This window comes from Protomyctophum parallelum (assembly GCF_964188405.1).
Source record: "Protomyctophum parallelum genome assembly, chromosome: 17".
Taxonomy (NCBI): Eukaryota; Metazoa; Chordata; class Actinopteri; order Myctophiformes; family Myctophidae; genus Protomyctophum; species Protomyctophum parallelum.
The window spans coordinates 6,637,093-6,661,142 of record NC_139719.1 but is presented as its reverse complement, the minus strand read 5'-3'; the positions used below and the strand labels follow the sequence as shown (position 1 = coordinate 6,661,142).

The window sequence follows — 24,050 nt, the reverse complement described above, 5'->3', positions numbered from 1 at the left end:
AGCCACGAGCCGAGGCTACGATCACGGCCCCCACCGAAGCACAACCCCCGAGTGCGCCACTAGCATGGACGCCTCCAGTCTCATGGAGGTTTGAAAAAAAGCCACGGTGAGGTGCAAGCTGGCATGCTGAGGAAGTCCCACAAGTGGCGGAGGACGGCACCATGTGGGACGAACTCGACGACGAGGAAGAGAAACCTCGCCAGAGACAGCTGCTAGCCAAAGGCTTCGATTCGCATACTCGGGCTATCCTGGAAAGCCCCCAGCTCTTTCACTTTCCCCCCCGAACATAAGAGAGACCTGGACTGCGCAGGAATGAAAGACGCCGGTTTGGAGGCTGTGCCGCCGATGGATAAGAGAGTAGCTAGACATCTCCTCCGCGGGAAAATAGCGTCTCAAAAGGAGGACCCTACATTTGTCCTCCCCATCGACAAGGACATGTCCGCTGTCGCTAAGAAGAGTCCCTGACCAAGACGGCCAAGGCCATGAACGCAATATCCCTGCTCCAGGGATCGGCCACCTACATTTTGAAGAAAGTAGGAGACGCTCTGACACCGGACAACATGGCAGAGCTGAGACGCATTCATAAAGAAATCATGCGCCTCACTAAGTACAACGTTGGTCTGACTGGCCAGGCCATGGCTGGCATCGTGATCCTAGAAAGGTTCCGTTGGCTCAACTATTCTCCACAGCTCACCACAGCAGAGAGGAACGTTATTCTGGATCAGCCGCTGTTCTCGGGGACCATGGCCAACCTGACGGCCCGCCTGGAGACGGATAAGACCAAAGACGAGGCGCTCGACGCCTACCTCCCTACGGAGCCCAAGAAGCCACCTTTCAAATCGCCTGCTGGCCGGACTTACGACCGCGACAAGAAGAGGTCATACGATTGTGAGTCCAGACCCGTTTTCAAGGCCCCCGAGGCGGGAAGGGCCCCCTCTACCTCAGCGGGTCGCCACAGGCCCCACAAGAAAGACAACAAAGGCTTCAGAAAGCCGTCGGCCTCACCGGGCGCCGGACAGCAGCGCCGCGGAGGAGGCAATAAGCAGGCTGGCAACAACCAGCAGCGTAAATAACAGTCAGCGGCGCCTCCGGGGGACAACGGACAATGTCTCCCATCTACCCCACGTTCTGGGTTTTTGCGGAGTGGCCACGGGCTTCACGCCGGCGGAGAGAAAAAGGAGAAGGTTGATAGAACAGGACGTTTTAGCGAAAAATGTCGCGTGTCATGCACCTTTCCACAGTGTTGTTGTTGCAAATGTTCCAGAGATAACTATGCAAAATACTGTATTTCCTCCTGCTCCCGTAAGTACAATAAAGATTTGTGTGAAACAAAACATGTTGTATCATTGCCAGAATATGAAGGGTATGAGTCTACTGCACGGTTGTACGCTAAAGCGTCCCGCGACAGTAGAACAAAACATAGTCTCGGCGACAAGGCTTTCGGGCCTTGTTGCTGTTCGACGGGGCCGCCACGGCAAAATTTATCCCGAGGCTTCAGTAGCAAGGCCTTTGGGCCTTGTTGCTGTTCGACGGGACCACCACGCCGGAATTCTCTCCGGCCTCAGCCCAGTAGAGGGCAGCAAACTTCCACGGACGTTCTCCGCTCGAAGGAAGCTAGGGAAAAACCCCGCCCGGCGGTACAGTGACGCTGAGCCCGCTTGCTCGGTGCTTTCCAAAATGGGAAGAATGCAGAGCACACCCCTGGGTCCTAAAGACCATTTCGAGGGGCTACAAACTGCAATTCTCCGCGGAGCCTCCCACGTTCGAGAAAATAAATTTCTCTCAAGCGAATGGGCAGGCAGCCGTCATCCTACGGGAGGAAATACTCTCCTTATTGGACAAAAGGGCTATTCAAGAAGTGACCACGGACCAGAGCATGAACGGATTCTACTCGAGGTATTTTCTGGTGAAAAAGAAAGGGGGGGGGGGCATGCGTCCTATACTGGACTTACGTGCTCTAAACAAATACCTCAACAGATTCCGTTTCAAGATGTTGACAAATGCGGCGCTGTTGCGCATGATGCGTCAGGGAGACTATTACACCAGTATAGACCTCAAGGACGCTTATTTCCACATTCCAATCTACCCACCACACAGGAAGTTCCTGCGTTTCGGGTACGAGGGACGGGTTTACGAATACCTAGTCCTGCCTTTTGGAATGTCCCTGAGTCCCAGGGTTTTCGTGAAATATACGCAAGCAGCAATTGCCCCCCTGAGACAGCGGGGGATCCGCATCGCATGTTACATAGACGACTGGGTCACCATGTCGGACTCACAACAACAGGCGGAACTACACACCGAATGGGTGGTGAGTCACCTTATTTCATTGGGTTTCAACATAAATTACGAGAAGAGCGTATTAATGCCGACAAGGTCTATAGACTTCATAGGCATGACACTGAACTCGGTATCGTTCACAGCTCGCCTGTCAGAGGAGAGAGTGAACTCAGTCATGGCGTGTGCTTCACTGTTCCGAGTGGGACGCAGGGTCCCGTTCCGGACGTGCAAAAGGATGGCTGGTCTCATGGCGGCGGCCTTAACCGTTATACGGCTAGGCAGGTTATACATGAGACCCTTTCAGAGATGGATGCGATCACTGAGGATACCGGAGCACCATCAACATCGTTCAGTCATAGTACAACGAGAATGTACTTTGGCTCTACTACGGTGGAAAGACAGGTGTTTTCTTTCCGAGGGCGTGACCATAGGTCTAGTAGTCTCGAGGAAGATAATCACCACGGACGCCAGCCTGATGGTCTGGGGGGCCACCCACGAAGGCAGAGCTGCCAGGGGGGTGTGGCACGCCAGTCAGAAGGCGGCACACAAACTATTTGGAGCTGATGGCGTTTTTTCTGGCCCTACGACACTTCGAACCGCTGATCAGAGGTTGTCAAGTCCTGGTGAGGACAGACAACACAACGACCATGTGCTACATAAACAAGCAGGGCGGACTTCGGTCCGACACGCTGCATGCACTGGCTCATCGGCTGACACTATGGTGTCACAAACGACTGAGGTCGGTCAGAGCCTCCCATGTCCCGGGGGTTCGGAACCTGGGGGCGGACCTTCTGTCCAGAGGCGGGTCCAGAGTGGTCCCTGCACGACGCAGTAGCTGCTCAGATCTGGGACAGGTTCGGTCTACCACGGGGCACGGGTGGACCTTTTTGCCTCGGAGGGGAACGCGAAGTGTCCGCTGTTCTTCTCCATAGCAGGCACGCCGCCTCTGGGCCTGGATGCTCTGTCACACGATTGGCCCAGGGGACGGCTGTATGCTTTCCCCCCTCTGTCACTGATCCCTCCCCTCCTGGAGAGGGTGAGGACCGAGGGTCTGTCGGTGATTCTGGTGGCGCCAGCATGGGGCTCGTGGAGGTCAGAGATTACTCCTCTACTATACGACCACCCGTGGCAGCTTCCGCTACGCAGGGATCTCCTGACGCAGGCGGGAGGAGAGATATTTCATCCCCGACCAGAGGACCTAGACCTGTGGGTCTGGCCCGTGAGCGGATGAATCTCGATGCCGAGGGCCTTCCTCAGAGTGTTATCGACACTATTCAGAGCGCTAGAGCCCAGTCAACTAGGACAGCCTATGATGGGAAATGGCGCGCATTTGAGGAGTGGTGTTTACGGGAACGGGCGGTCCCTTTTCAGGCGTCAGTAAGGGTCATTTTGACTTTTCTCCAGAGCTTGATGGACAAGGGATTGGCTTTCAGCACTATAAAAGTGTACTTGGCGGCCATTTCGGCCTGTCACGTCGGTTTTGACAATGACACCGCCTGGAAACACCCTTTAGTGCGTAGGTTCATGACTGGGGCTTCCCGCCTCCTTCAAGTACCTAAGTCAGTGGTCCCTACGTGGGATTTGGCTCTGGTGTTGGACTCCCTGTCCAGGCCACCTTTTGAACCGTTGGAGACAGTGGGGCTACAGTTCCTGTCTTTAAAGACGGCACTGCTGTTGGCACTGGTGACTGCTAAGAGGGTCAGTGACATCCACGCTTTCTCGGTGAGCGAGGAGTGTGCTCGGTTCTCCGATAATAGGACGAGGGTGGTCCTCCGGACGAACCCTGCATTCGTGCCCAAGAACCAACTGGCCGATCGCGTGCCAGTGGATTTGGTGGAATTCTGTCCGCCTCCTTTTGCCTCTGTGGAGGATGAGAGGAGACATACTCTGTGCCCGGTAAGGGCTCTGAGAGTCTATATGGATAGGACAGCGACTGACAGGAAGACGACACAACTGTTTGTCTCCTGGGGCCCCAGATCTTTGGGGAAGGCTGTATCCAAAGTGAGGATTTCACAATGGATAGTGGAAGCTATAGAGCGGTCGTACTCGAGTAAAGGGCTGCAGCCTTCACTGAGGGTGAGGGCGCATTCTACTCGTGGCATGGCGACATCCTGGGCCCTTTGTAAGGGGGTTTCCATTCAGGATGTGTGTACCGCAGCAAGTTGGGGGTCCTCTTCAACTTTTGCGACCTTTTACAGACTGGATGTGACAGCGGCGCCAGTGGTGCGTGCGGTCTTAAGTGTAGCTTCTTAGTAGGAACAAGAGTCCCTTGGTTCCTCAGGCTCTAGGTTCAGTTTTTCCTCTCTCCCTCTCGCCGTAGGCGAGGGGATGTGCTGATAATCTCGTTCTATGGAACTGTAATGGACTGTCAGAACCTGGAGGGATGTGTTGACACTCCGATGGCCTTTGACGTGTTGATGACCGTCAGGCGGTTTTTTGATGTGAGAGGTAGATCTTCTACTCTCATATACCTTGCAAACAGTGGGTCTGGACCCATACGACTCTGGGTCTGGACTTTGTGATAACAAGAAGGGAGTGCATTATGTCTCCCTTAAGCGAGTTGCTGAGCGCTGTTTTAATTTAATAATAACTGGTGGTTACGAACGTAACCCAGGTTATTTAAATAAAACTAGTGAAGCAACTCGCAAAAACGCCCTTCTTGTGAGCATGCCTCATGAGAAGTTTCAATGTTATCTTGGAATGGCGACAACATGGTAGGACGCGCCTGATACCTGTGAGAGAGGGAGGGGTCAGGCGCCCATGTGGTCATACCCAACCAATTACATTGTTTGTGAGTGTATGATGTAATGCTTCTGTGATCACGCCAGAGGGCGCAATCTCCCTTAAGCGAGTTGCTTTGCTAGTTTTATTTAAATAACCTGGGTTACGTTCGTAACCACCAGTTTCAGGATCGTATTGCAGAACGTTCATGTCGCAAAAACGAGGGCGAGGCTTGATTTCATAGGGCGTGCCAGATAGATTTCAGCCGTCACATTTATTAACATCGGAACGAAATTAAGGAAGGATCAGCTGTTTGCGATCACTTTATAAATGCCGTGGCGACGTGGGTGTACTACGGAACCTGCACTCGAATCTATGGCAGATTTTACACCCGATTGATAAATGAGGGGCATAGGGTCTATTTTACGTCATGATGATGTACAATGATAAGAGCGCGGAATAGGGATAGAGTTGGAGGAATATCTCATTTTAAATTAACACTGGGGGTTATACTCACTCAAAAAATGAGTCCACATACAATCCAGTAGAATTAATGGCTATCAAAGTGAAATTACCAGTTGCAATTAAGTACATTTTCTTACGATGCGGTAAGCATTTGATGATTTAATTGAAGTGTCCGTCAGTCAGCAATTGTTTGATCTATCAATAAATGAAACTCACAAATTGTGAAATTGCTACTATATTCACATATAGAAACTCAGTTTATCCGTTTGTAGAACATCTTATGGGGACAGAGCCTGCAAATGGACTCTTCAGATATCTTCCCAAATCTCACGAGTGTGTGTTACTGGGATAGAGAAAGGTTGATAACAATGTAAATTGTCTCCTGATTTGTCTCACAAAAAAAAAACATTTCCACAATGTTTTAGTATGAACATCGTGGAAATATCTTGCGATGATTGGGTTCAAACTTTAATATTTAGTTCAGTGACCATGGAGCTAAGGAATGGTTCAGAAGCTGTGTTCACGTTCAATGGGAGTGAAGCTGTGTTCACTCCCATTGAAATGATTAGACTCCAAGCTGCTTCTGGTCTCCTAATAATGTGTCCCACTTCACGCAGATAAACCGGACATTGCGTGTCTAGCTATTTACGCTTTGGGCTTCACTCTTTGTTTGTTAGATGTAGTTCTAGTGGGTTGTAGCTTTATTAGGTTTTCTGGGTAATGCAGTGTTGTTGTCTCACCTTGTGGCTGTCGGCTTCACTCTTCAGTTTGTTTTGAGCCCACTTGATTTTGATGAGCTGCGAGTTCAGCTCCTCCTTAGCCTTATCCAGATCTCGACTCAGCCTGCTCACCTCGCCTTCCTGACACACACACACACACACACACACACACACACACACACACACACACACACACACACACGTAAGGCAGTGTTTCCCAGGTTCTGGGCCTTGCTTGGGACAGCATCACATTAGGGGTGAGGCCTTGTCCGTTTATTTGGAGGTAAAAAAAACAGGAAATGGTCTGGCAGTGAAAAGGTTCCCCTCTCTCCACTTCAATGTTAACTGAATTTTTTAGAATCCATTTATATCGGATTATTTTCCCAGATTGCGTTTTGTATCAAAACAAGCTTCATCCATGGTTCATAACTTGTTTTGGGTGAATTCAAAAAAACATTGCGGCTAACATTACATCTGCTAAATGCCTAAATTGTAAATTGTACATTGATGGTTTGTTGGTTGAGAGATCCAATTATTATACCCAGTTAATCATATTATTGTCTGAATCATTAAAGGTATATTCAGTGATTTCACTTTAATTCAAATATCACTTATTGATAATCCTCTCTACTATAGAGTGTGCTGACATAAGGAGTTCCTCCCTGTCCCCAGTTAACCCCTGGGGGTCAAAAAACCTTAGGTTTCGTTTTTGGCTCTCTATCCTGATTGGATGAAAGGCTTAGGTCCCAGCCAAAAACGAAACCTAAGGTTTTTTGAGTGAAATCACTGAATATACCTTTAATCTTAAAAAAGGCCAATTAGTTACGCCATTAATACACTGATTAATACAATTTTATTATACATTATGAATATTTTAGGATATTGTTTATACATGTTTAACCTTTTACCTAAATGATTACGTATATACGGTTTGTCCATTATACTGTAACAATGTCTCCCCTCACAGAACCGAAAGCCCCCATATTGTGTGCATTGGACAATGATCTTAAGTTGATGCTCTGGAAGTGTTGAGAAATGGATGGAAACTACCGGATAGGGGCCTCAGTGTCCATGCGTCACCACAGTTCCATATTCTACATGACCATAAAATAACCCTGAGGAAAAGCAGAAGTTACTGAGGAGGGGACATACAGAATCGATGACTCTTCGGAATACACCTTTTGCATTGTTAAACAGTATATATGGGTGAGGGACCAATTTGACCAATTGCGCAGACTTCTTGCCCTGCCACATTGGTGATTGTACTTAACTGGAAGGGAAAGAAATTTGACGCCCATGAGATCACATTATATTCATTCTATTATTGTCTCCACCAGGCCGAAGGCATGGGGGGAGAGTATGTTTTGCACTCCGTCCGTCCGTCCGTGTGTACGTGTGTCCGTTCGTGTGTGTGTCCGTGAGCAGCTAATCTCCCGCACCGTTAACCCGGTCGATGCCACATTTTGCACACACACTCCCTGGATGCCAACGATGAACCTCTGCCCCAAAATTTCCAGAACGGCCTGTTATAGCGCCACCAGGAGGCCGCTTTGTGCAAAACAAGTTTTTGCACAGTACACCTACAGATTTTGTCCAAACATCGCGCAAATTGGTACACAGTCCCAGAGCCATTCAACGAAACGGGTCTTTCAGATTTCTCAGACTCCATCTTGATTGGTTAAGATTGGCTTCCAAAGTTCACAGGAGTGCTCAGTTTCAAACAAAATGCTGCAAATCATGAACACATCGCGTGATTTCCGTGAAATTGTGCACGCACATTCCCACTAGGCCGAGGAAGAAATGCCACATGAACAATTTCAACTCAGCCTCAAGGTGGCGCTATAACTGGCCAAAAAGTGTTTTTACCTCTAATTTTCATTGTTTTGTTCCACTTTTGCTGTGGCAATGTAAACGTCACACACACACACACCCAAACAAACATGTTTAAATTACTCCTAAACATTTTGCCAAACATCACACACTCTCCTATCCTCCTGGTGGAGACCTGTGCCCAGAAGGGCACTCTTTCTAGTTCAATCTCTAATACTTGTTAAACGTTATGCAATTTGATTAAATACATGTTAACCGTTCTTAAACTTCACCAATTAAAGGACGCGCAGAGATAGCGTGCACCATGAGGGTATTTTAAATTGTCTCACACTTGTTTTGTTGTCATCAAGCGGCTATATACTTCAATATACATTGCTAATTTTTTGGTTTCCGGCCGAGGAGTTTTCCGGGCCGGTCTACAAAAATAGGATTTTCCGGCTGGAAAGATCTTGCCAGGGAATGGAAACACAGACTGAAACCATTCTGGCCAGGGAATGGAAACACAGACTGAAACCATTCTGGCAGAGGGAATGAGTTGAAGAAGCTGACCTTGCCGTCGTAGAGCTGCTGCAGGCGTCCTTTCTCCTGGGCCAGCTGGTTGCCTCGGAGTGCCTGGCGGTCCACCTCCCTCGTGGCCTCCCTCAGCCTCTTCTCCAGGCCTTCCTTGTCCCGCCGCAGGTCCAGCGCCTCCTTCTCGCCGCGCACGTACTTCATCACCATGCTCTCCTTCTCCTGGCGCGCCTCCTCGCACTTCTTATTGGCCTATAGAGATGCACACACAATGACGAAAACGAAAAAAAACATCCTCACTTTAAGATTATTATCGTTTGTTTTTTATCGGCTTGCAAGAGCTGATCAATGATCGGACTTTCTAGTCACTTTGTCTAGTAGTAGCGATGTAGTGGCGAGATTGTCATGATTTTCTGGAATCTAAGCCAATGGGAGACTAGCCCTATACGGCCAAAGGGACACTAAGCCCCACGGCCAATGGGACACTAACCAAAGTGTGTGCAGACAAGAGAGTAGAGACTGCATACGTGACTACAGAAAGCCCCCACTATTCAGCATTTAACCCATTCTGACCTGAGATCAGATTCATACGAGGTTTCCACTGGACACACACTGGTCTGATTAAGCCATTCTGACCCGAGATCAGATTCTAAAAATTTCAGTAGTTCTTTGATTTTTAAAAAAATAGCAGACCTACAAGCTCGTAGCGCGCCACTCGGTGGCGCGCTATGAGCTTGTAGATCTGCTATTTTTCAATAGCTAAAGCATAACATGATGCCGACACCAAAATGGGTGCCCGGTCAGAATGGGTTAAAGTCCGACGTCATTTTGTAGTGCTACGTTACGTCCGGGTCCAAGTGGCACCAGCTCCCGTCCGCATGCCATTGTAAATAGAATATCTAAACGCGTGAATCTTTTCACAATGACGTTATTTTTCAGAAAGGAAGCCATTGAGGGTTAAAATGGGTCTTAATGCTTCCAACTCGAGTAGAATTATTAATGTTTTGTACAAGTGTCCATGATAACAAAAATATATGATGTGGAGACAATAAAAACTATTATTATCATTATTATTGAAGGTGGCAACAGACCATTTGCTCGGTAAAATACTTCGGGGGCATATTTAGAATGCGTGCAGGCTTTAGTATGTTGAATCTAGTTTGCATTAATGAGGATTTAGTTGACAAAATAAAATAAAAAATGGAATAGTATTCCATGTGGGGCAGACGGCCTGCCACAGCCAGATTTGGGAGAGCAGCGCAGCTTTGTTGTTGCAAGGAAAGCGGTAAAATTTGACTTTTGTGGTTGTTTTTGTCTCAGATTTAGTCCGACGGAGCGTCACAGTATAACTTCATGGGGACACAAAAGCGACACAAAAGTAGGACCCGGAAGTATCTCAGGAGGGGGCGCTCCCATCACAGCTAAAATACTGAATGGTACAATATTCTGACAATTTTGCCACTATTCTTTTTGTTGACTTTAGTTCTGCTTTTAACACTATTCAACGCCATCATATGATCAAGAAACTGCATCAGCTCAACATCCCCCCACTTCTCATACACTGGACTCACAGCTTCCTGAGCAATAGACCACAAACAGTTAAAGTAGGTACATCATTTTCATCAACTGCTATCACCAACACAGGGGCCCCTCAAGGCTGTGTCCTCAGCCCCTTCCTCTACACTCTGTACACAAATGACTGTATTAGCCCCTCACCCACTAACATCACATACTTTAAATACTCTGATGACACTGCCATTCTCGGACTGCTCCATGACAATAACTCTATTACGGTCTATCAGAATACCATTTCTCATTTCACACAGTGGTGCACTGACAACTATCTAGAGTTGAATGTGGTCAAAACAAAAGAACTGGTCATTGAAACAACAACCCACACTGGACTTAACCCACTCCTCATTAATGGTAAAACAGTAGAACAGGTCGACAGCTTCACATATCTTGGACTCACACTGGACAATAGACTTAGGTTTGATCAACGCATTACATCTATCCAGTCACGCTTTCAGCAAAGACTCCATGTAATCCGTAAATTAAGATCATTATGTGTTGCTCCTCATCTTCTGCTATTATTGTACAAAAGCATTATTCAACCTGTTCTGTTGTACTGTGTTCTGCATGTTTCTACACCATACTGTCCATGCCTAATAGGAACAAACTTTTCAGTATCACCATTCACCCGTATTGCTTCCAAAATCATCGGACTTCCTACACCCACACTTTCTGATATGAACAATAAGGCCATCACACGACTAGCACTCTCGATATCAAATGACACTGATCATCCTCTGTATCGCTTCTTTAACCTCATGCCATCTGGACAAAGATACAGAACCTTGCCATGGAAAAAGGTCCGTTTTAGTAGGCATTAAACAAACTGCCCCGCCGATAGGATGGTTCTGTACACAGTGGGGACCTCATGTTTTGTTTTTGTTTTTTGTATTGTCTTGGTGTTATGTGCTCGGTGTTGTTTTTTATGTGGGTGTTGAACAGTTTGTGAAGACAAATATCCTTTGGGACAATAAAGATTATTATTATTATTATTATTAAAGGGATTGTGACATTAAAAAAAAGGTTTTGGAATTGTTCTTATTTTGAACTTTTAACATTCAGTAGATTTTCTGTGATCTGGGGTTTTCTGGCTCAAACAGGTGCTCTGATTTGCCGGCAGTAAGTGACATCACCCATATATGTCAATGGGATTTGCCAGCAGATGTCACTGTTTCACTGTGTTGCCTGTTTTCATTGTAGCTCAAAAGGCCCAAAAAAACCCAAAGAAAACTTCAGACCACAGAAAATCCACTGAATGTTCAAAGTTCAGGTTTTTTGGGTGTAATTGAGGTCATAAAACCTAAAAGAAAAAAGAAAAATAAATGAAAATGAATGTCATAAAACCTTTAAGATTATGCTTTATTCCGGTTGATCGGGTGCAAAAAGAAACGTAATGCAAGCTGGCATATAATGACTCATTATATGAGATAATGGCTCATAGCGCACCACCGAGTGGCGCGCTATGAACTTGTAGGTCTGCTATTTTTGAAAATCTTTCAGAAATTCTCATGATTTAGAAAACTTTTTCTTTTTTCTTTTTTCAACGTCAGGCCTGAATGGGTTAAAAAGTCATCATAGCCTAGTTTTTATGTCCTTTTCGTCAGTGGAAAAAACAGGTAGTCGACGAACATTTTCCGTCATAGTTTCGTTCGACAAAACTGACACTGCGGAAAAGTGAAGTGAGTGGTAAAGAAACAACCCCTGCTGTGAGCCATCATCATGTCCATGGCGGCCCAGCTGCTCGCTGCACGGGTCATTGAAGAGCTGCTCTCTGTCTCTATCTATGTTCATTTCCCACGCTCAACACGTCACCCCACACTGTTCCAACAGCACGCCAGGCAAAACCCTGCTGCTTCCAGGGCTGTCACCATTTCACTAAATTTAAGTTGACAATTTATTGTCACACAAATCATTTTGCAAACGTGGAAACGATTATGATGATTTATGCAAAAACCATTGAAATTATCTCAAATAGTTGACGTGATTGTGTAAGAATTGTGACAGGCCTGGCTGCTTCACGTCTGGCCAACTATGTTGGTTCTAGCAAGACAGTGAGAGAGAGAGAGAGTGTGAGAAAATGTCTGTGTGCAAAGTGAGAGTTGTGTGTGTGTGTGTGTGTGTGTGTGTGTGTGTGTGTGTGTGTGTGTGTGTGTGTGTGTGTGTGTGTGTGTGTGTGTGTGTGTGTGTGTGTGTGTGTGTGTGTGTATTATCTGTAACAGACAAAATGGACACTGGACAGAGATATTGCAGTATTGTGCAATAGATCTCAGCCCATCTCAATGCTAATCCCTTCAGACATAAACAGCCGAACTGCAGTTCTGAAGGCCTGCAGCCTCAGTACGAGTGCTGACATTAAAGCAAAGCTTTCCAAGAAACCAGATCCGCTGCTAAACCCCATGTTCCTTTTTTGTGGTCCACTGAACAGTGATATTGAACGTTGTAAAGTGTGACCAGACTGTTGGCGGCAGCCGGAAGCGCCTCAGTGCCGTGTTAACCCTACAGATTTGGTGGAAATAATTAAATGTGCTCGTCTCTCTGCTGTTCACTGAACAAGCCAATAGGTCAAACGACGTGGCCGAGAGTGTGCTGAGACCGTTCCGCTTGTAGCTTTGGACATAACGCTGCCTAAATGATATTATGATACTTTTTAGCAGCAAAGAAAATAACAATTGTGATTTTAAATGCAGAATGACTTCATGTTTCTCTCTATTCTGGAGTGTGTATTTGGCAAAACTCACAGATCTACAAGAATACTGTATATACCCGGTGGTTCTCAAACTTTTTGGGCCCCTAAAATTATCATTTTGGACTGGGGGTCCCCCCCCCCCCCCCCCCCCCCCCCACCCCTGACAAGCACTTGGAATTGACAAGTACTTGGACATCATCATCATACCCGGAAGTTATGCGCAAACACCTACTGAGTGGCAAACAACTACTTTCTGGCCTTGACAGCCCATACATCCAAACAGAAAAGTCCTATCCGATGCATTAAATGACGTTGAATGCCGTTAAACTCACTTTGACACTCACTTTACCACACGATTTGCCACTCACTTTATGCATGCGCATACCCTCTATTGTAGGAGTTGAGGCATATTTAGTTTGACTCGGTTCCACAGAGAAATATGGTGAAAGTAGCCGATCTACAAGCTTACTACGCCTTGCAATGCAAGGCGTTGTGAGCTTGTGCCTCTTACTTATGTTATATCTGGCAATTGCCCAATATTTGACCATTTTTATAGTATAGTTTGCCAATAACGTTTTATGCAGTATTAGTATTATTTAAAATTGTATACATCATAAAACATATAAAAAACATATACCGTACTGTATTGGTTTGTTTACTGTAGAGTGAGAATACAACGTTGCGTATTAAGCCAATCATTTGGAGACCCAACTGGGGATTCCAACCCACTGATCTACAAGACCGCTGTCCAACCCGAGAGAGGAATGCAGACTCTGTGGAGTCACGCTGCTTTGGTTGCCAAAGTCAATAACTGGCAAGTGTCTTTGGGCTTTCAGGACAGTTCTTCTACTAGAAGAGCAAAATAAATGTTGAATGAAGGCTCTGTTTACCCTGCTGCTATGTGCTGCAGTTGAATACACTTGACCATGACCCATTCTGTCTACATAGAGAAATAATACAGGTTCACAGCCAGGTCAAAACTCATATTCTTCTACAGGTACAAACTAGTAGAGGACCACCCTGTTCGATTCCTGTGGGCTTTTCATTTTTTGTGATGTGTCCAATCAAACACTCTTTTTGTGGGTTTTTACCTGCTCCAGGCGGTAGGCAGCGTCTCTGTGGACCTGCTGCAGAGCTGCCTTAGCAGCCTGTTCCTGAAACACCTGCTTGTCCCTCGACTCCCTCAGCTCCTTCAACAGCTCCTCCAACCTGCCCTCCAGCTGAGAGGAGAGGAGAGGAGAGGAGAGGAGAGGAGAGGAGAGGAGAGGAGAGGAGAGGAGAGGAGAGGAGAGGAGAGGAGAGGAGAGGAGAGGAGAGGAGAGGAGAGGAGAGGAGAGGAGAGGAGAGGAGAGGAGAGGAGAGGAGAGGAGAGGAGAGGAGAGGACGAGAAAGGAGAGGACGAGAAAGGAGAGGTTGGGAGAGGAGGAGAGAGAAGGGCAGAGAAACATTAATTCCAGATCATATCATATTTAACAAAGAACATGTATGTCAAAACAAAAGGTGTCACGATAAAGGTGTGGTTCAGAATTCCACAGGGTTATAAATAGAAACAGGTTGCACAGTGACCTGCTTAACAGGACCTCTAGTGCAGTGGTTCTCAAACTGGGGGTCACGACCCTCGAAAGGGGGTCCCCACATTTTTACAAAAATGGAGGGGTCCCCAGATGATGAACTTAATGTGCAACATTGTTTTCTGCATTCAACAGTGAACAAACCAACATTCAGTATAAGTGTATTATAGGGTATCTGCACAAAACAATGTTTTGCGATCAGGGAACAATGACACATTATGCACGCAGTCAGGGACTGGGACTGGGAGTCACATCAATGCCGCCCCCAACCCCTTGATCTCTTGTATTAGCCTGCCAGCCTTCATCTGCCTTTGCAATGTACAGTATATGCATATTGCCCCAGGCAGATTAGTATCGCAACGCGAAGCTACTGTTGTTCTGACCTGAGATCAGATTCATACGAGGTTTCCGCCGGACACACACTGGTCTGATGAACCCATTCTGACCTGAGATCAGATTCTAAAAATGTCAGTCGTTCTTCGATTTTTCAAAAAATAGCAGACCTACAAGCTCGTATCGCGCCACTCGGTGGCGCGATATGAGCTTGTAGATCTGCTATTTTTAAATAGCTAAAGCATAACATGATGCTGACACCAAAATGGGTGCCCGGTCAGAATGGGTTAATATTGTATGTCTTTATATGTCTTGATGAATAGAATACAGGCCCACAATGGAAACAAGGCCTCCGGTCTTTTTGGGTTATCCTCTTAGCAATGCATTATTGTATAACTACAGCATACCTCTGCAAACTATTAATAAAGTATGCAATCAATCAATCAATCGCTCTGTTTAAAACCTCCCTCAAAACCCACCTATTAGAACTCACATTACCCCATTCTATTCTAATCTCCATTTTGTTTGTTTAGAGCCTAATTAATTAAAAACATCCCCAAAAGAAGTTTTACTGCTCCTGGCGGAACGTTCCGTCATAAGGAAGTCTGAAACGGTGGGTTTTGAGTGTGCTTCTGAACGTGGTGAAGGTGGGTGCAGCTCTGACTGGAGATGGGGTATTCAATAATAGAGTACCGAAGTCCTGACGTTACTCGCTCATCCTCTGGGTTGTGGAAGTAAATTCTCTGTTGAGAATAACATTAGGCCAGCTTCAAATCGTCTCTTATAAGCATTGTGGTCCAAAACAAATTGGAGATTGCCGATTATTGTCGGGGGTATGGGTAAAAAGAAGGCGACAGTAACATTAGAATTTCCTTGCCGTAGGTTGATTCTTCACATCCATATGTGTGAAACCGGATGTGTAAATGACGCCAGACTTCGGTGATCTATTGTTTTGAGTCAGCGACAGACGGACAGACAGCGACAGAGACAGACCTTATGTACGGTGTTGATGTGTTGTCTCTCTGTATCTGCTCTCCTCCTCAGCTCCTCTCTCATGTTGTCCTTCTCCGAACAGATGCCCACGATCAGCTCCTGGTGCTTCTTGTTGTCATCCAGCAACCTGCACGCGACGCGCGCACACACACACACACACACACACACACACACACACACACACACACACACACACACACACACACACACACACACACACACACACACACACACACACACACACACACACACACACACACACACACACACACACACACACACACACACACACACACACACACACACACACACACACACACACACACACACACACACACACACACACACACACACACACACACTTTAGGATAGATTCTTACAATTGTTAGATTTTTTTTAGCCGGCTAGAGCCAAAACAATTGCCAATCTACAAGATCTACAATCTTAGTTAATTAATTTGAGGGGTTCTTGACATGAACCAATTTGGAGAACCACTGCCCTAGGGGTCCCGGACCCTCCGTCTCGAGTCAGGAAGGCACAGTAGCGCTCAGCAGACTGGGACTTGCATGGGTGTTCTCGTGCACTTTCCTCCCCAGTGGGTTGGTATATTGAATTTAATTGAAGCCGATTATTAGCATTTTTGCCAGGCTTAATGTCTTAAGGAATCTGTGGTGCCAGTGCCATTTGCAGTCTCCAGTTTGGCTGCCTGGGTATGGACAGTTGAGACTGAATAAAGTAGCTAGACAAAAGCAGGATTATGAATGGAAATTACATTGCTATTTGGCTTTTAGGCCTCGTAAACAAAAGGTGCACAGAGCAGATATGGTAAATAACTTACATAATTGTATTTAATAATTTATACTAATACTTGAACATGAATAGTGGAAATAGCCGATCTACAATGTCAAAACGTGTCAATTACAATTCATAATTTAGGCATTTAGCAGACGCTCTTGATCCAGAGCGACTTACAATAAGCAACAAAACAAAAACCATGGCAATACATCACATACATAAAAAAGTAGTTATCATGAAACATGCATAAGCTAAGGGCGTAACCATGGAATATCTATTTAATGAAACTATACATATAAACTATACATACTATACTATACATATATACTATAAAGTGCTATGACTACATAAAAAGCAAGTTTGTATGACTCTGTATAAAATGCTATCTAAGTCTAAGTGTCACGATGTGATGCATTTAAAGTGTTTCATTTTTGAAAATGTATATAAATATATATATTCTTTCTTTTCTCAAGAATATGCAAAAAACTAAAGTGATCATCTCAAGTAAGCGGATGAAACATTGGATTGATCACATTTGGAACCGACCGTTTCAGGAAAAAAGATGGACACACAAGGTTTCTGCCCGGCAGTGCAGTGTGGCGTGGTGCAACCTGCTGCTCACCTCTTGATAGCCTTCTCCTGCTGTGCGTACTTCTGAAACGCCGGCGCGGAGCCGTCCTGGTCCTCCAGAGACAGGCCGTTGACCGCTGGGAGCTGGCCGCCCCGGCTGGGGGGCGAGCAGTGGCCCAGCAGCTCTGACTCCAGCTCGTCCAGCAGCAGAGACTCCTGGGAGGCACAGCGCTGGATCTGAGACATGAGCCTGCGGCTGCAGTCCGTGTCGTACGGGCTGCTGGACGAACAGCTGTTGTTGTTGTTCCGCAGGGAGGTCGGTGTCTACAGCCGGGGTGAGAATGGTTTAGAAATAAATACGCTTTTAGTTGGCCCATTCAAACCAGGGAAAGCATCTCTCATTTTAGATTTTAGCTATACTCCATACTGTACTATTTATAATATATAGCAACGCTCTTTTCAGAAAACTCTTAGGGTTTAGAACAGTGGTTCTCAAAAATAGCAGATCTACAAGCTTGCAGCTGTACATCTGCTGTTTTTGATGATGGGGTCCACTCCAAATAACGTATAAATCCTTGGCACAAAAAAGTTTGAGAAATACTGATTTAGAAGGCATTTGTAGAATGAGTTCTTAATTTGGAATGGGGAAAAGTAAAAATTAAGCTTTACAAAAAAAGAAATGCCTATGCTTATCTCTACACAATATAAAATAAAAGTATCAAGAATATTGTCTAGTTTGTCTGACCTGTGGATATTTAATATATTTCTAATCAAGTCAAACTACAGGGGAAACTGTGCCTTTCTTTGTCCTTTGTCTCCAGGTTGACTGCAGGTGTGTTTCGGTCCTGGGACCTTTGTCAGTGCTATAAGTCTGCTTGTTTCAGCAAAATCTAGGAAGTGACCAGATATTGAATGGAGCAGCAGAGACGGGCAATGGCGCTGCCCTGAAGAAGGGCCAAGAATAAACGGTGAATACTAACTAACCTTGGTCTGTGGGCTGCACGCCATGCCGGTGTCCGACCCGGGGGTGGAGGGCCCGTTGGAGATCCCCGAGGTGGAGGTGGAGTTAGTGGGCGAGTTATCGGGCGAGGGGGAAGAAGAGGACGGCGGTGGGGAGGTGGGGATGGTGGCGGCCATAACGCGGTCGCTTGCTAGCGACGGCTCAGCGGCGGGTTTGTCAGCTAAGCTTAGCGGCTGCAGCGCTCTGTCTGGGTCTGTCCCCATGTCCAGAGTGCAGGGAGGGTCTTTCACCATGTCCAAAGTGCAGGGAGGGTCTTTAACCGTCCCCAGAGTCATTGTGCTCTCCAACATTCCTTCCAGAACAGACGGCGACGAGCTCTCTACCACGCTGACGGCAGCGGCTGTGGCGGGTGCCGGCGGTAGGTGATCTTCGACCGACACTTTACCACCACCGTCGCCGTAGTCTTCTTCGGGAGTCAAAGCCCGACCCTCTGACTCCGTCTGACTCGGCACTCGTGGCGATTCTGTCTGGGTTTCCGCTCCGCCCGTGACCATGGTGCCTTCGCCGTTGACCTGTAGAGGTGGGTGCGATAGTTAATCAAACTAATCAATTATTGATATATTACTGATTATTAAAACAGTTATTGATCATTTTAATGAAATAATCGCTTGATCTTTGCGCATGTCATTATAAGTACATTGAAAATAAAGAAATACGTTGAACTGTGCATAGGCCTGTCACAATGATTACATAATCGCAATTAGAGATTTTAGCAGAATCAGCATAATCATTTCCATGTACGTTTTCTGCAATCTGCAATAGTAGACATTGCAAATGTACACGGTCAAAACGCATCATAATGTGATGCATTTTGAGCTTGTAGCACGGCTATCTGCCCTGTTGTGCAACTTTTGTTTACGAAGCCTAAAAGCCAAACAGAAATGAACATGTTCATTCATAATGTTCCAATAATGTTCAATAACAATGTTGTTAATCACCATTATTTGACTGACAGGTGACAGCTAGGTCTGTCATAATTATTACATAATCACCTAATCACAATTATTTTTGCATAATCGTCAATCTTTTCCATGTTGAAAAATGTCCATACATTTTCAAATACTTTAAAAAAATAGCAGAAATAGCAGCTCTACAAGCTTACGACACGTGTTGTAAGCTTGCAGATCAACTACCGGTATGTCTGCTATTTTGTGCATATTTGTATTACGATGCCTAAAAGGCAAACAGAAATACAAAACATCCCGATGTTCAATGGAAAAAACACAATTAAATAGTTAATCGCTATTAATTGTGACCGTCAACTTATGTGTAACGGTGACAGCCGTACCTGTGCGTCACGTTGCTCTGGGTCCTCCTCCTGCTCTGCCTCATGTCCACTGTCCAGCCGTACCTGTGCATCACGTTGCTCTGGGTCCTCCTCCTGCTCTGCCTCATGTCCACTGTCCAGCCGTACCTGTGCATCACGTTGCTCTGGGTCCTCCTCCTGCTCTGCCTCATGTCCACTGTCCAGACGTACCTGTGCATCACGTTGCTCTGGGTCCTCCTCCTGCTCTGCCTCATGTCCACTGTCCAGACGTACCTGTGCATCACGTTGCTCTGGGTCCTCCTCCTGCTCTGCCTCATGTCCACTGTCCAGACAGTTGTCTTCTTCTTCTTTACGTGTGAGAGACGAGGTGTCCAGCTCTTCCTCTGCCACGGAGCTCCTCTCTGTGGAACCTTCCATCATGACAGCATGGGGACCTTCTCAACTCCACATCTGAGGACAACAAGGAGGAGAACAACTTAGACCTAGGTTTCCTTCAACTGGGCAGGGGGTCCGGGACGCCCTAGGGCAGGGGTTCCCAAAAGAGAAAATTGGATGTCTCTCCCGGGACCAAAAAACAAGCGGGGAAAAAAGCTAATGTACAAGCTCACAACGTCACAAAATGTATCGCGTTGTGAGCTTGTACATCAGCTATTTTCACTACTTCTTAAAAAGCGTTTTAATTTATTTTATGTAATTTCTGCCATTTAAAATACATTTCTTTTTCATTTCAGTTTCATTTTTAGATTTTTTTATTCGTTTGAAAATCTTTGAAATAATTACATAATTAGGAAACGGGGGAAAATACACAAACACTCAAAGCTGGACATAGGAGGGGCTAGCGCTTCTCAAAACTAAACATTTCAGATGGCTAAAATATGGCAAAAGGCTTTGACTAAAATTAAATCAAAATGTGCTGTCAATCATGCAATCAGTATTGGACTTTGGACTCTGCTGTACTTCCAAGGTATGTTACCCCCGGTTTCATCGTGATTATATTTTTATGTTTTATAGCAACCCAACTAGTGCTGCACTCATATTGGGTCACAATACCTGGCGGATATGACGAGTAAATAAAATGTGCCAATGTTTGCAGACGGAAATAAGCACCTCAGCTAGTACGGACTTTCAATTATCCGCGTCCTTCTGCACAGTAAAAATCAGTTATTCACATTCACAATTGTTCACATTGAGTGTACTGTACACTCTCTGTTACATTAATACTGTGGATACAGGACAAACAAGCGCAACAATGACAGTGAGTCAGAGGAGAAATGGAATCATTGCTTTTGGTTGATGGATAAAAGAAAATGTCATTAATTAGCCTGTGTAGCACTGCACTGAACCTTGATAGAAGCAGACCTACATCTCTAATATCTTATCCTCTGTATTGTGTGTGTGTGTGTGTGTGTGTGTGTGTGTGTGTGTGTGTGGCAGACTCAGAGTACTGACCAGAGAACACAATATGGACGAAGGGAACTGCTTTCTAGTTTCTATAGAACGCAATTTGAAGCCACTTTTTCTGCGAACTCAAATCTCGAATCAGGCGTCGACACTAAGGGTTGCCCACCTGCCCCTGGCTTTCAGGTTGCCCGACCAACCAGGCAAGTGCTTGTTTGAGAGGGGACGCAACAGTCTATAAACACAACACGCGATATCTGTCTAAACACCTGAACGTGGCCAGAGCGCTCTGTGGTCTGTGGAATGTAAAATAAGAGAACTGTTTACCTAGAATGTGCCGTTTTCACTGTTGCTACACTTAAAAACATCAAATAACAAGTATGAATGAACGGTCCATACAAGTCATATTATTCATAGCTATGTACTGTAGCTATTTGACATAAAAATTGAGATATGACATTTTTCAGCGCACAGCCCCAGGAAGTTTAAAAAAGAAAAGTGTTAAATTGAACAGTAATTCAAATTGTACTGTACATATCATTTTATAATGAATGATTAACTTTTCGGGCAAGTGGCCATATGTGCAAGTGGCCACACCTTTGGGCAAGTAGAACATGACCCAGGAAAGTGTCTCTGAGACCTTACTTGTCAACCCCATGTCCAAATCTTCAAGTAATAATTGGTCATCATCACTAACGTTCATTATAAGCACTATCTACAGTGCTTATAAGTGTCTCAGAGGAGGGCTGTAGACAGTTCAGGAACCTGCCTACCATTGATGTCGGTAGACAGGTTTAAATACATTAAATAATTCATTAATCAATCTCTATGTATTTGTCATGTCAGGAGAAATGTTTCAAGAGCATCTAAACTAAACAAATTAAACTAAATTAAACTAAACTATTGAATATTTTGTAGGCTTTGTAAAGAGAATAATAAATAATAAACATAATAAAACCATATACCATGGCTAAAACCATGGCTTTAAAAATGCTATACTCTTTGAATGTTGCTTTAAGTAGCACAGCGCACCATGGGTGCCATTTCTTTTGAATTCACTGTATGAAGATTTTCCAACAGATTAATAATTAATCCAAGTGAACAGACACATTATGCAACACATAATTGCTTGAATGCTTGCGTTCGGGTGACTGTGAAATGTGAAGAGTGACAGTCCTGGCAACAGCCAGATACAATTCACACATCGGCAAAGGACAGATCCATCCATCTATCTCTCTCTCTCTCTCTCTGTATTACCTGAGGCCATTCACATTTTAGGATGAAGATTTTACGAATTACAATTGTTTTTAATGTAAGCTTTTTTCCCCGCCGGTGCATGACACTGGCACACAACTATGAATAAATGTTTTACTCTAATTCCAACCCCCTAAAACTAACCTCTAAATGTCTACGGTAATCCTAATGCCAACCTCAATAGTTTTTTAATTGTAAAGGATATTTAGATTCTCAACCGTAAAACAACTATTTGTCTTGTGTGAGGACCAGGAAAATACTGCTCACAACAGCAAATAGTTGTTTCTCATATTCTACTATACTTGTGGGGATTGATTGATTGAAGTATTTATTAACAGTTTGCAGAATTACAGTACATTTCAACCACAACTCAATACAAAAAACTGTTAACTGTGAGTGGACGACCCAATAATTGGGTCCTCACAGGTATAGTAACTCACACACACACTAGAGGGTGCGGTGCTGTCTGGCATAGATGCAAATGTGATGAAATTCTAGTTGCGCCTGTGTTTTGTGGAGTCAGTCTTTGTAGGTGTGATACAAGGCAGGTACACACGACACCCACCCTCAGGCACGATACTCACTACCCATCTACATCTGGTCCATTCACAGAAAACCCCTAAAACAAGGGGTTTGGAATTGGATCCGGAACCAGAAGAACAGGAGGAACCATCCATTCCATCACATTTAGAACCATTTCCAGAACCGGGTTTATAACGGACAACTGCTAAAATCAGGCTTAAATTAAAATGTAGTCCAGTCAACCACTGTACCCATGCGCAGTACTGCTTCCGTAAGATTGCATTGGGAAAACATGGTACTGGCTGACTTCATAAGCTTTGTAAGCGGTTGTTTCACCCCTATCTCAAAATGTTACGTGCCTATCCTAAGTTTATCACCTGTAGTTTGTTTCTGATACCTGTACTTTTTGGAAACCATACTGTGAAAATTATCGTCACTGTTTCTGGACGGCTCAAGTCCCGTTCTACTGATGCAGGGATATCCTGACACGGAACCTCTTCTCGGAGCTAACGCGTAGATCTGAGGTTCCAAACAGAGCTAACATTACCCTCTATTACCCACTGTGGTGGTGTTACTGTTTACCTGTGCAGAAACACACCGCCTAGAAGCCAATTACATCCAGACAGGCATCAGGAATCCCTTCTCAAAAATCACATATTTAAATAGGCTACTGATATGTTCCTCTAATAATTAGAGGAACATATCAGTAGCCTATTTAAATTAATTATCTAATTAATCGACACACACATAACAATAAAGTACAACACCAACCTACAAAAGCCTAGACAGACCTAGGAGGTGCCTGCCATGGCGTTTGTTTTATTCCAACCTGATTCAGAGTTTGAGCATTTTTAAGTCTGGTCAGTATCTGGTTAAAAAACAACATTATAGGGGATTGTTTGAACTTGAATTTGCATCTTGTTTTCCAAAGTTGCGCCAATAGTCTGCTGTCCTACTGTCTGTAATCCACCAAAATATTTTTTCCTCAATGTTTTCTTTGAATATACCGGCATACGTGCATGATTTGTTATTTATATCAATATTGAAACCAATTCCTTCCAGGCTGGCCCATACTTCCCTAGTCTAGATCTATCACTTTCAAAAGAAGAAATGTTGAAGAGTTTCAGGATCGCAACTATTGGGTACAGGGCATTCATTGTGCCAACTCTGTTACACCATCTCAAGACATGTCTAACTGGGAGCTTGTTTTGGGAGATAAGAAAAGCTGTCTTGCATTTCATAAAACATGTTTCTCGAATAGATGAATTTTACGCATATTTAGTTTTCTTCAGGGCAAAGTCACATACTGTGCCTTTAAATTTAACTTTTTACACAGAAGTACATATTTGTGGTTTACCTTTCCTCCCCACCTCAGAATAGAATAGATCATATACCTAGTTAAGGAATTGGAGTAATTGGAAGCACTTGTCTTGAATCTACTGTACCAGCTACTGTACTGTAAGATAGTAAAATAGCCATTTCCTTGTGTGGGAAACCGCTGTGTCAGCACTCAGCAGCATTACAGTAAAACATCATTGCATCATCA

General features: G+C 45.0%; 2 protein-coding genes across 2 annotated transcripts in view; one reads left to right on the top strand and one right to left on the bottom strand.

Annotated features, from left to right (window-relative positions):
• LOC310874993 (nucleolar transcription factor 1-like) overlaps positions 1-24,050 on the top strand; it is a 499,750-nt gene that overhangs the window by 458,489 nt on the left and 17,211 nt on the right. The window lies entirely within an intron of this gene.
• ccdc186 (coiled-coil domain-containing protein 186) overlaps positions 1-24,050 on the bottom strand; it is a 74,539-nt gene that overhangs the window by 48,208 nt on the left and 2,281 nt on the right. The window contains 7 exon segments of the mRNA XM_083786933.1: positions 6,204-6,323; positions 8,562-8,774; positions 13,872-14,000; positions 15,678-15,804; positions 17,095-17,366; positions 18,027-18,575; positions 19,604-19,780. Coding sequence (XP_083643059.1) covers positions 6,204-6,323; positions 8,562-8,774; positions 13,872-14,000; positions 15,678-15,804; positions 17,095-17,366; positions 18,027-18,575; positions 19,604-19,750 — 1,557 coding nt within the window. The 5' untranslated portion in view covers positions 19,751-19,780.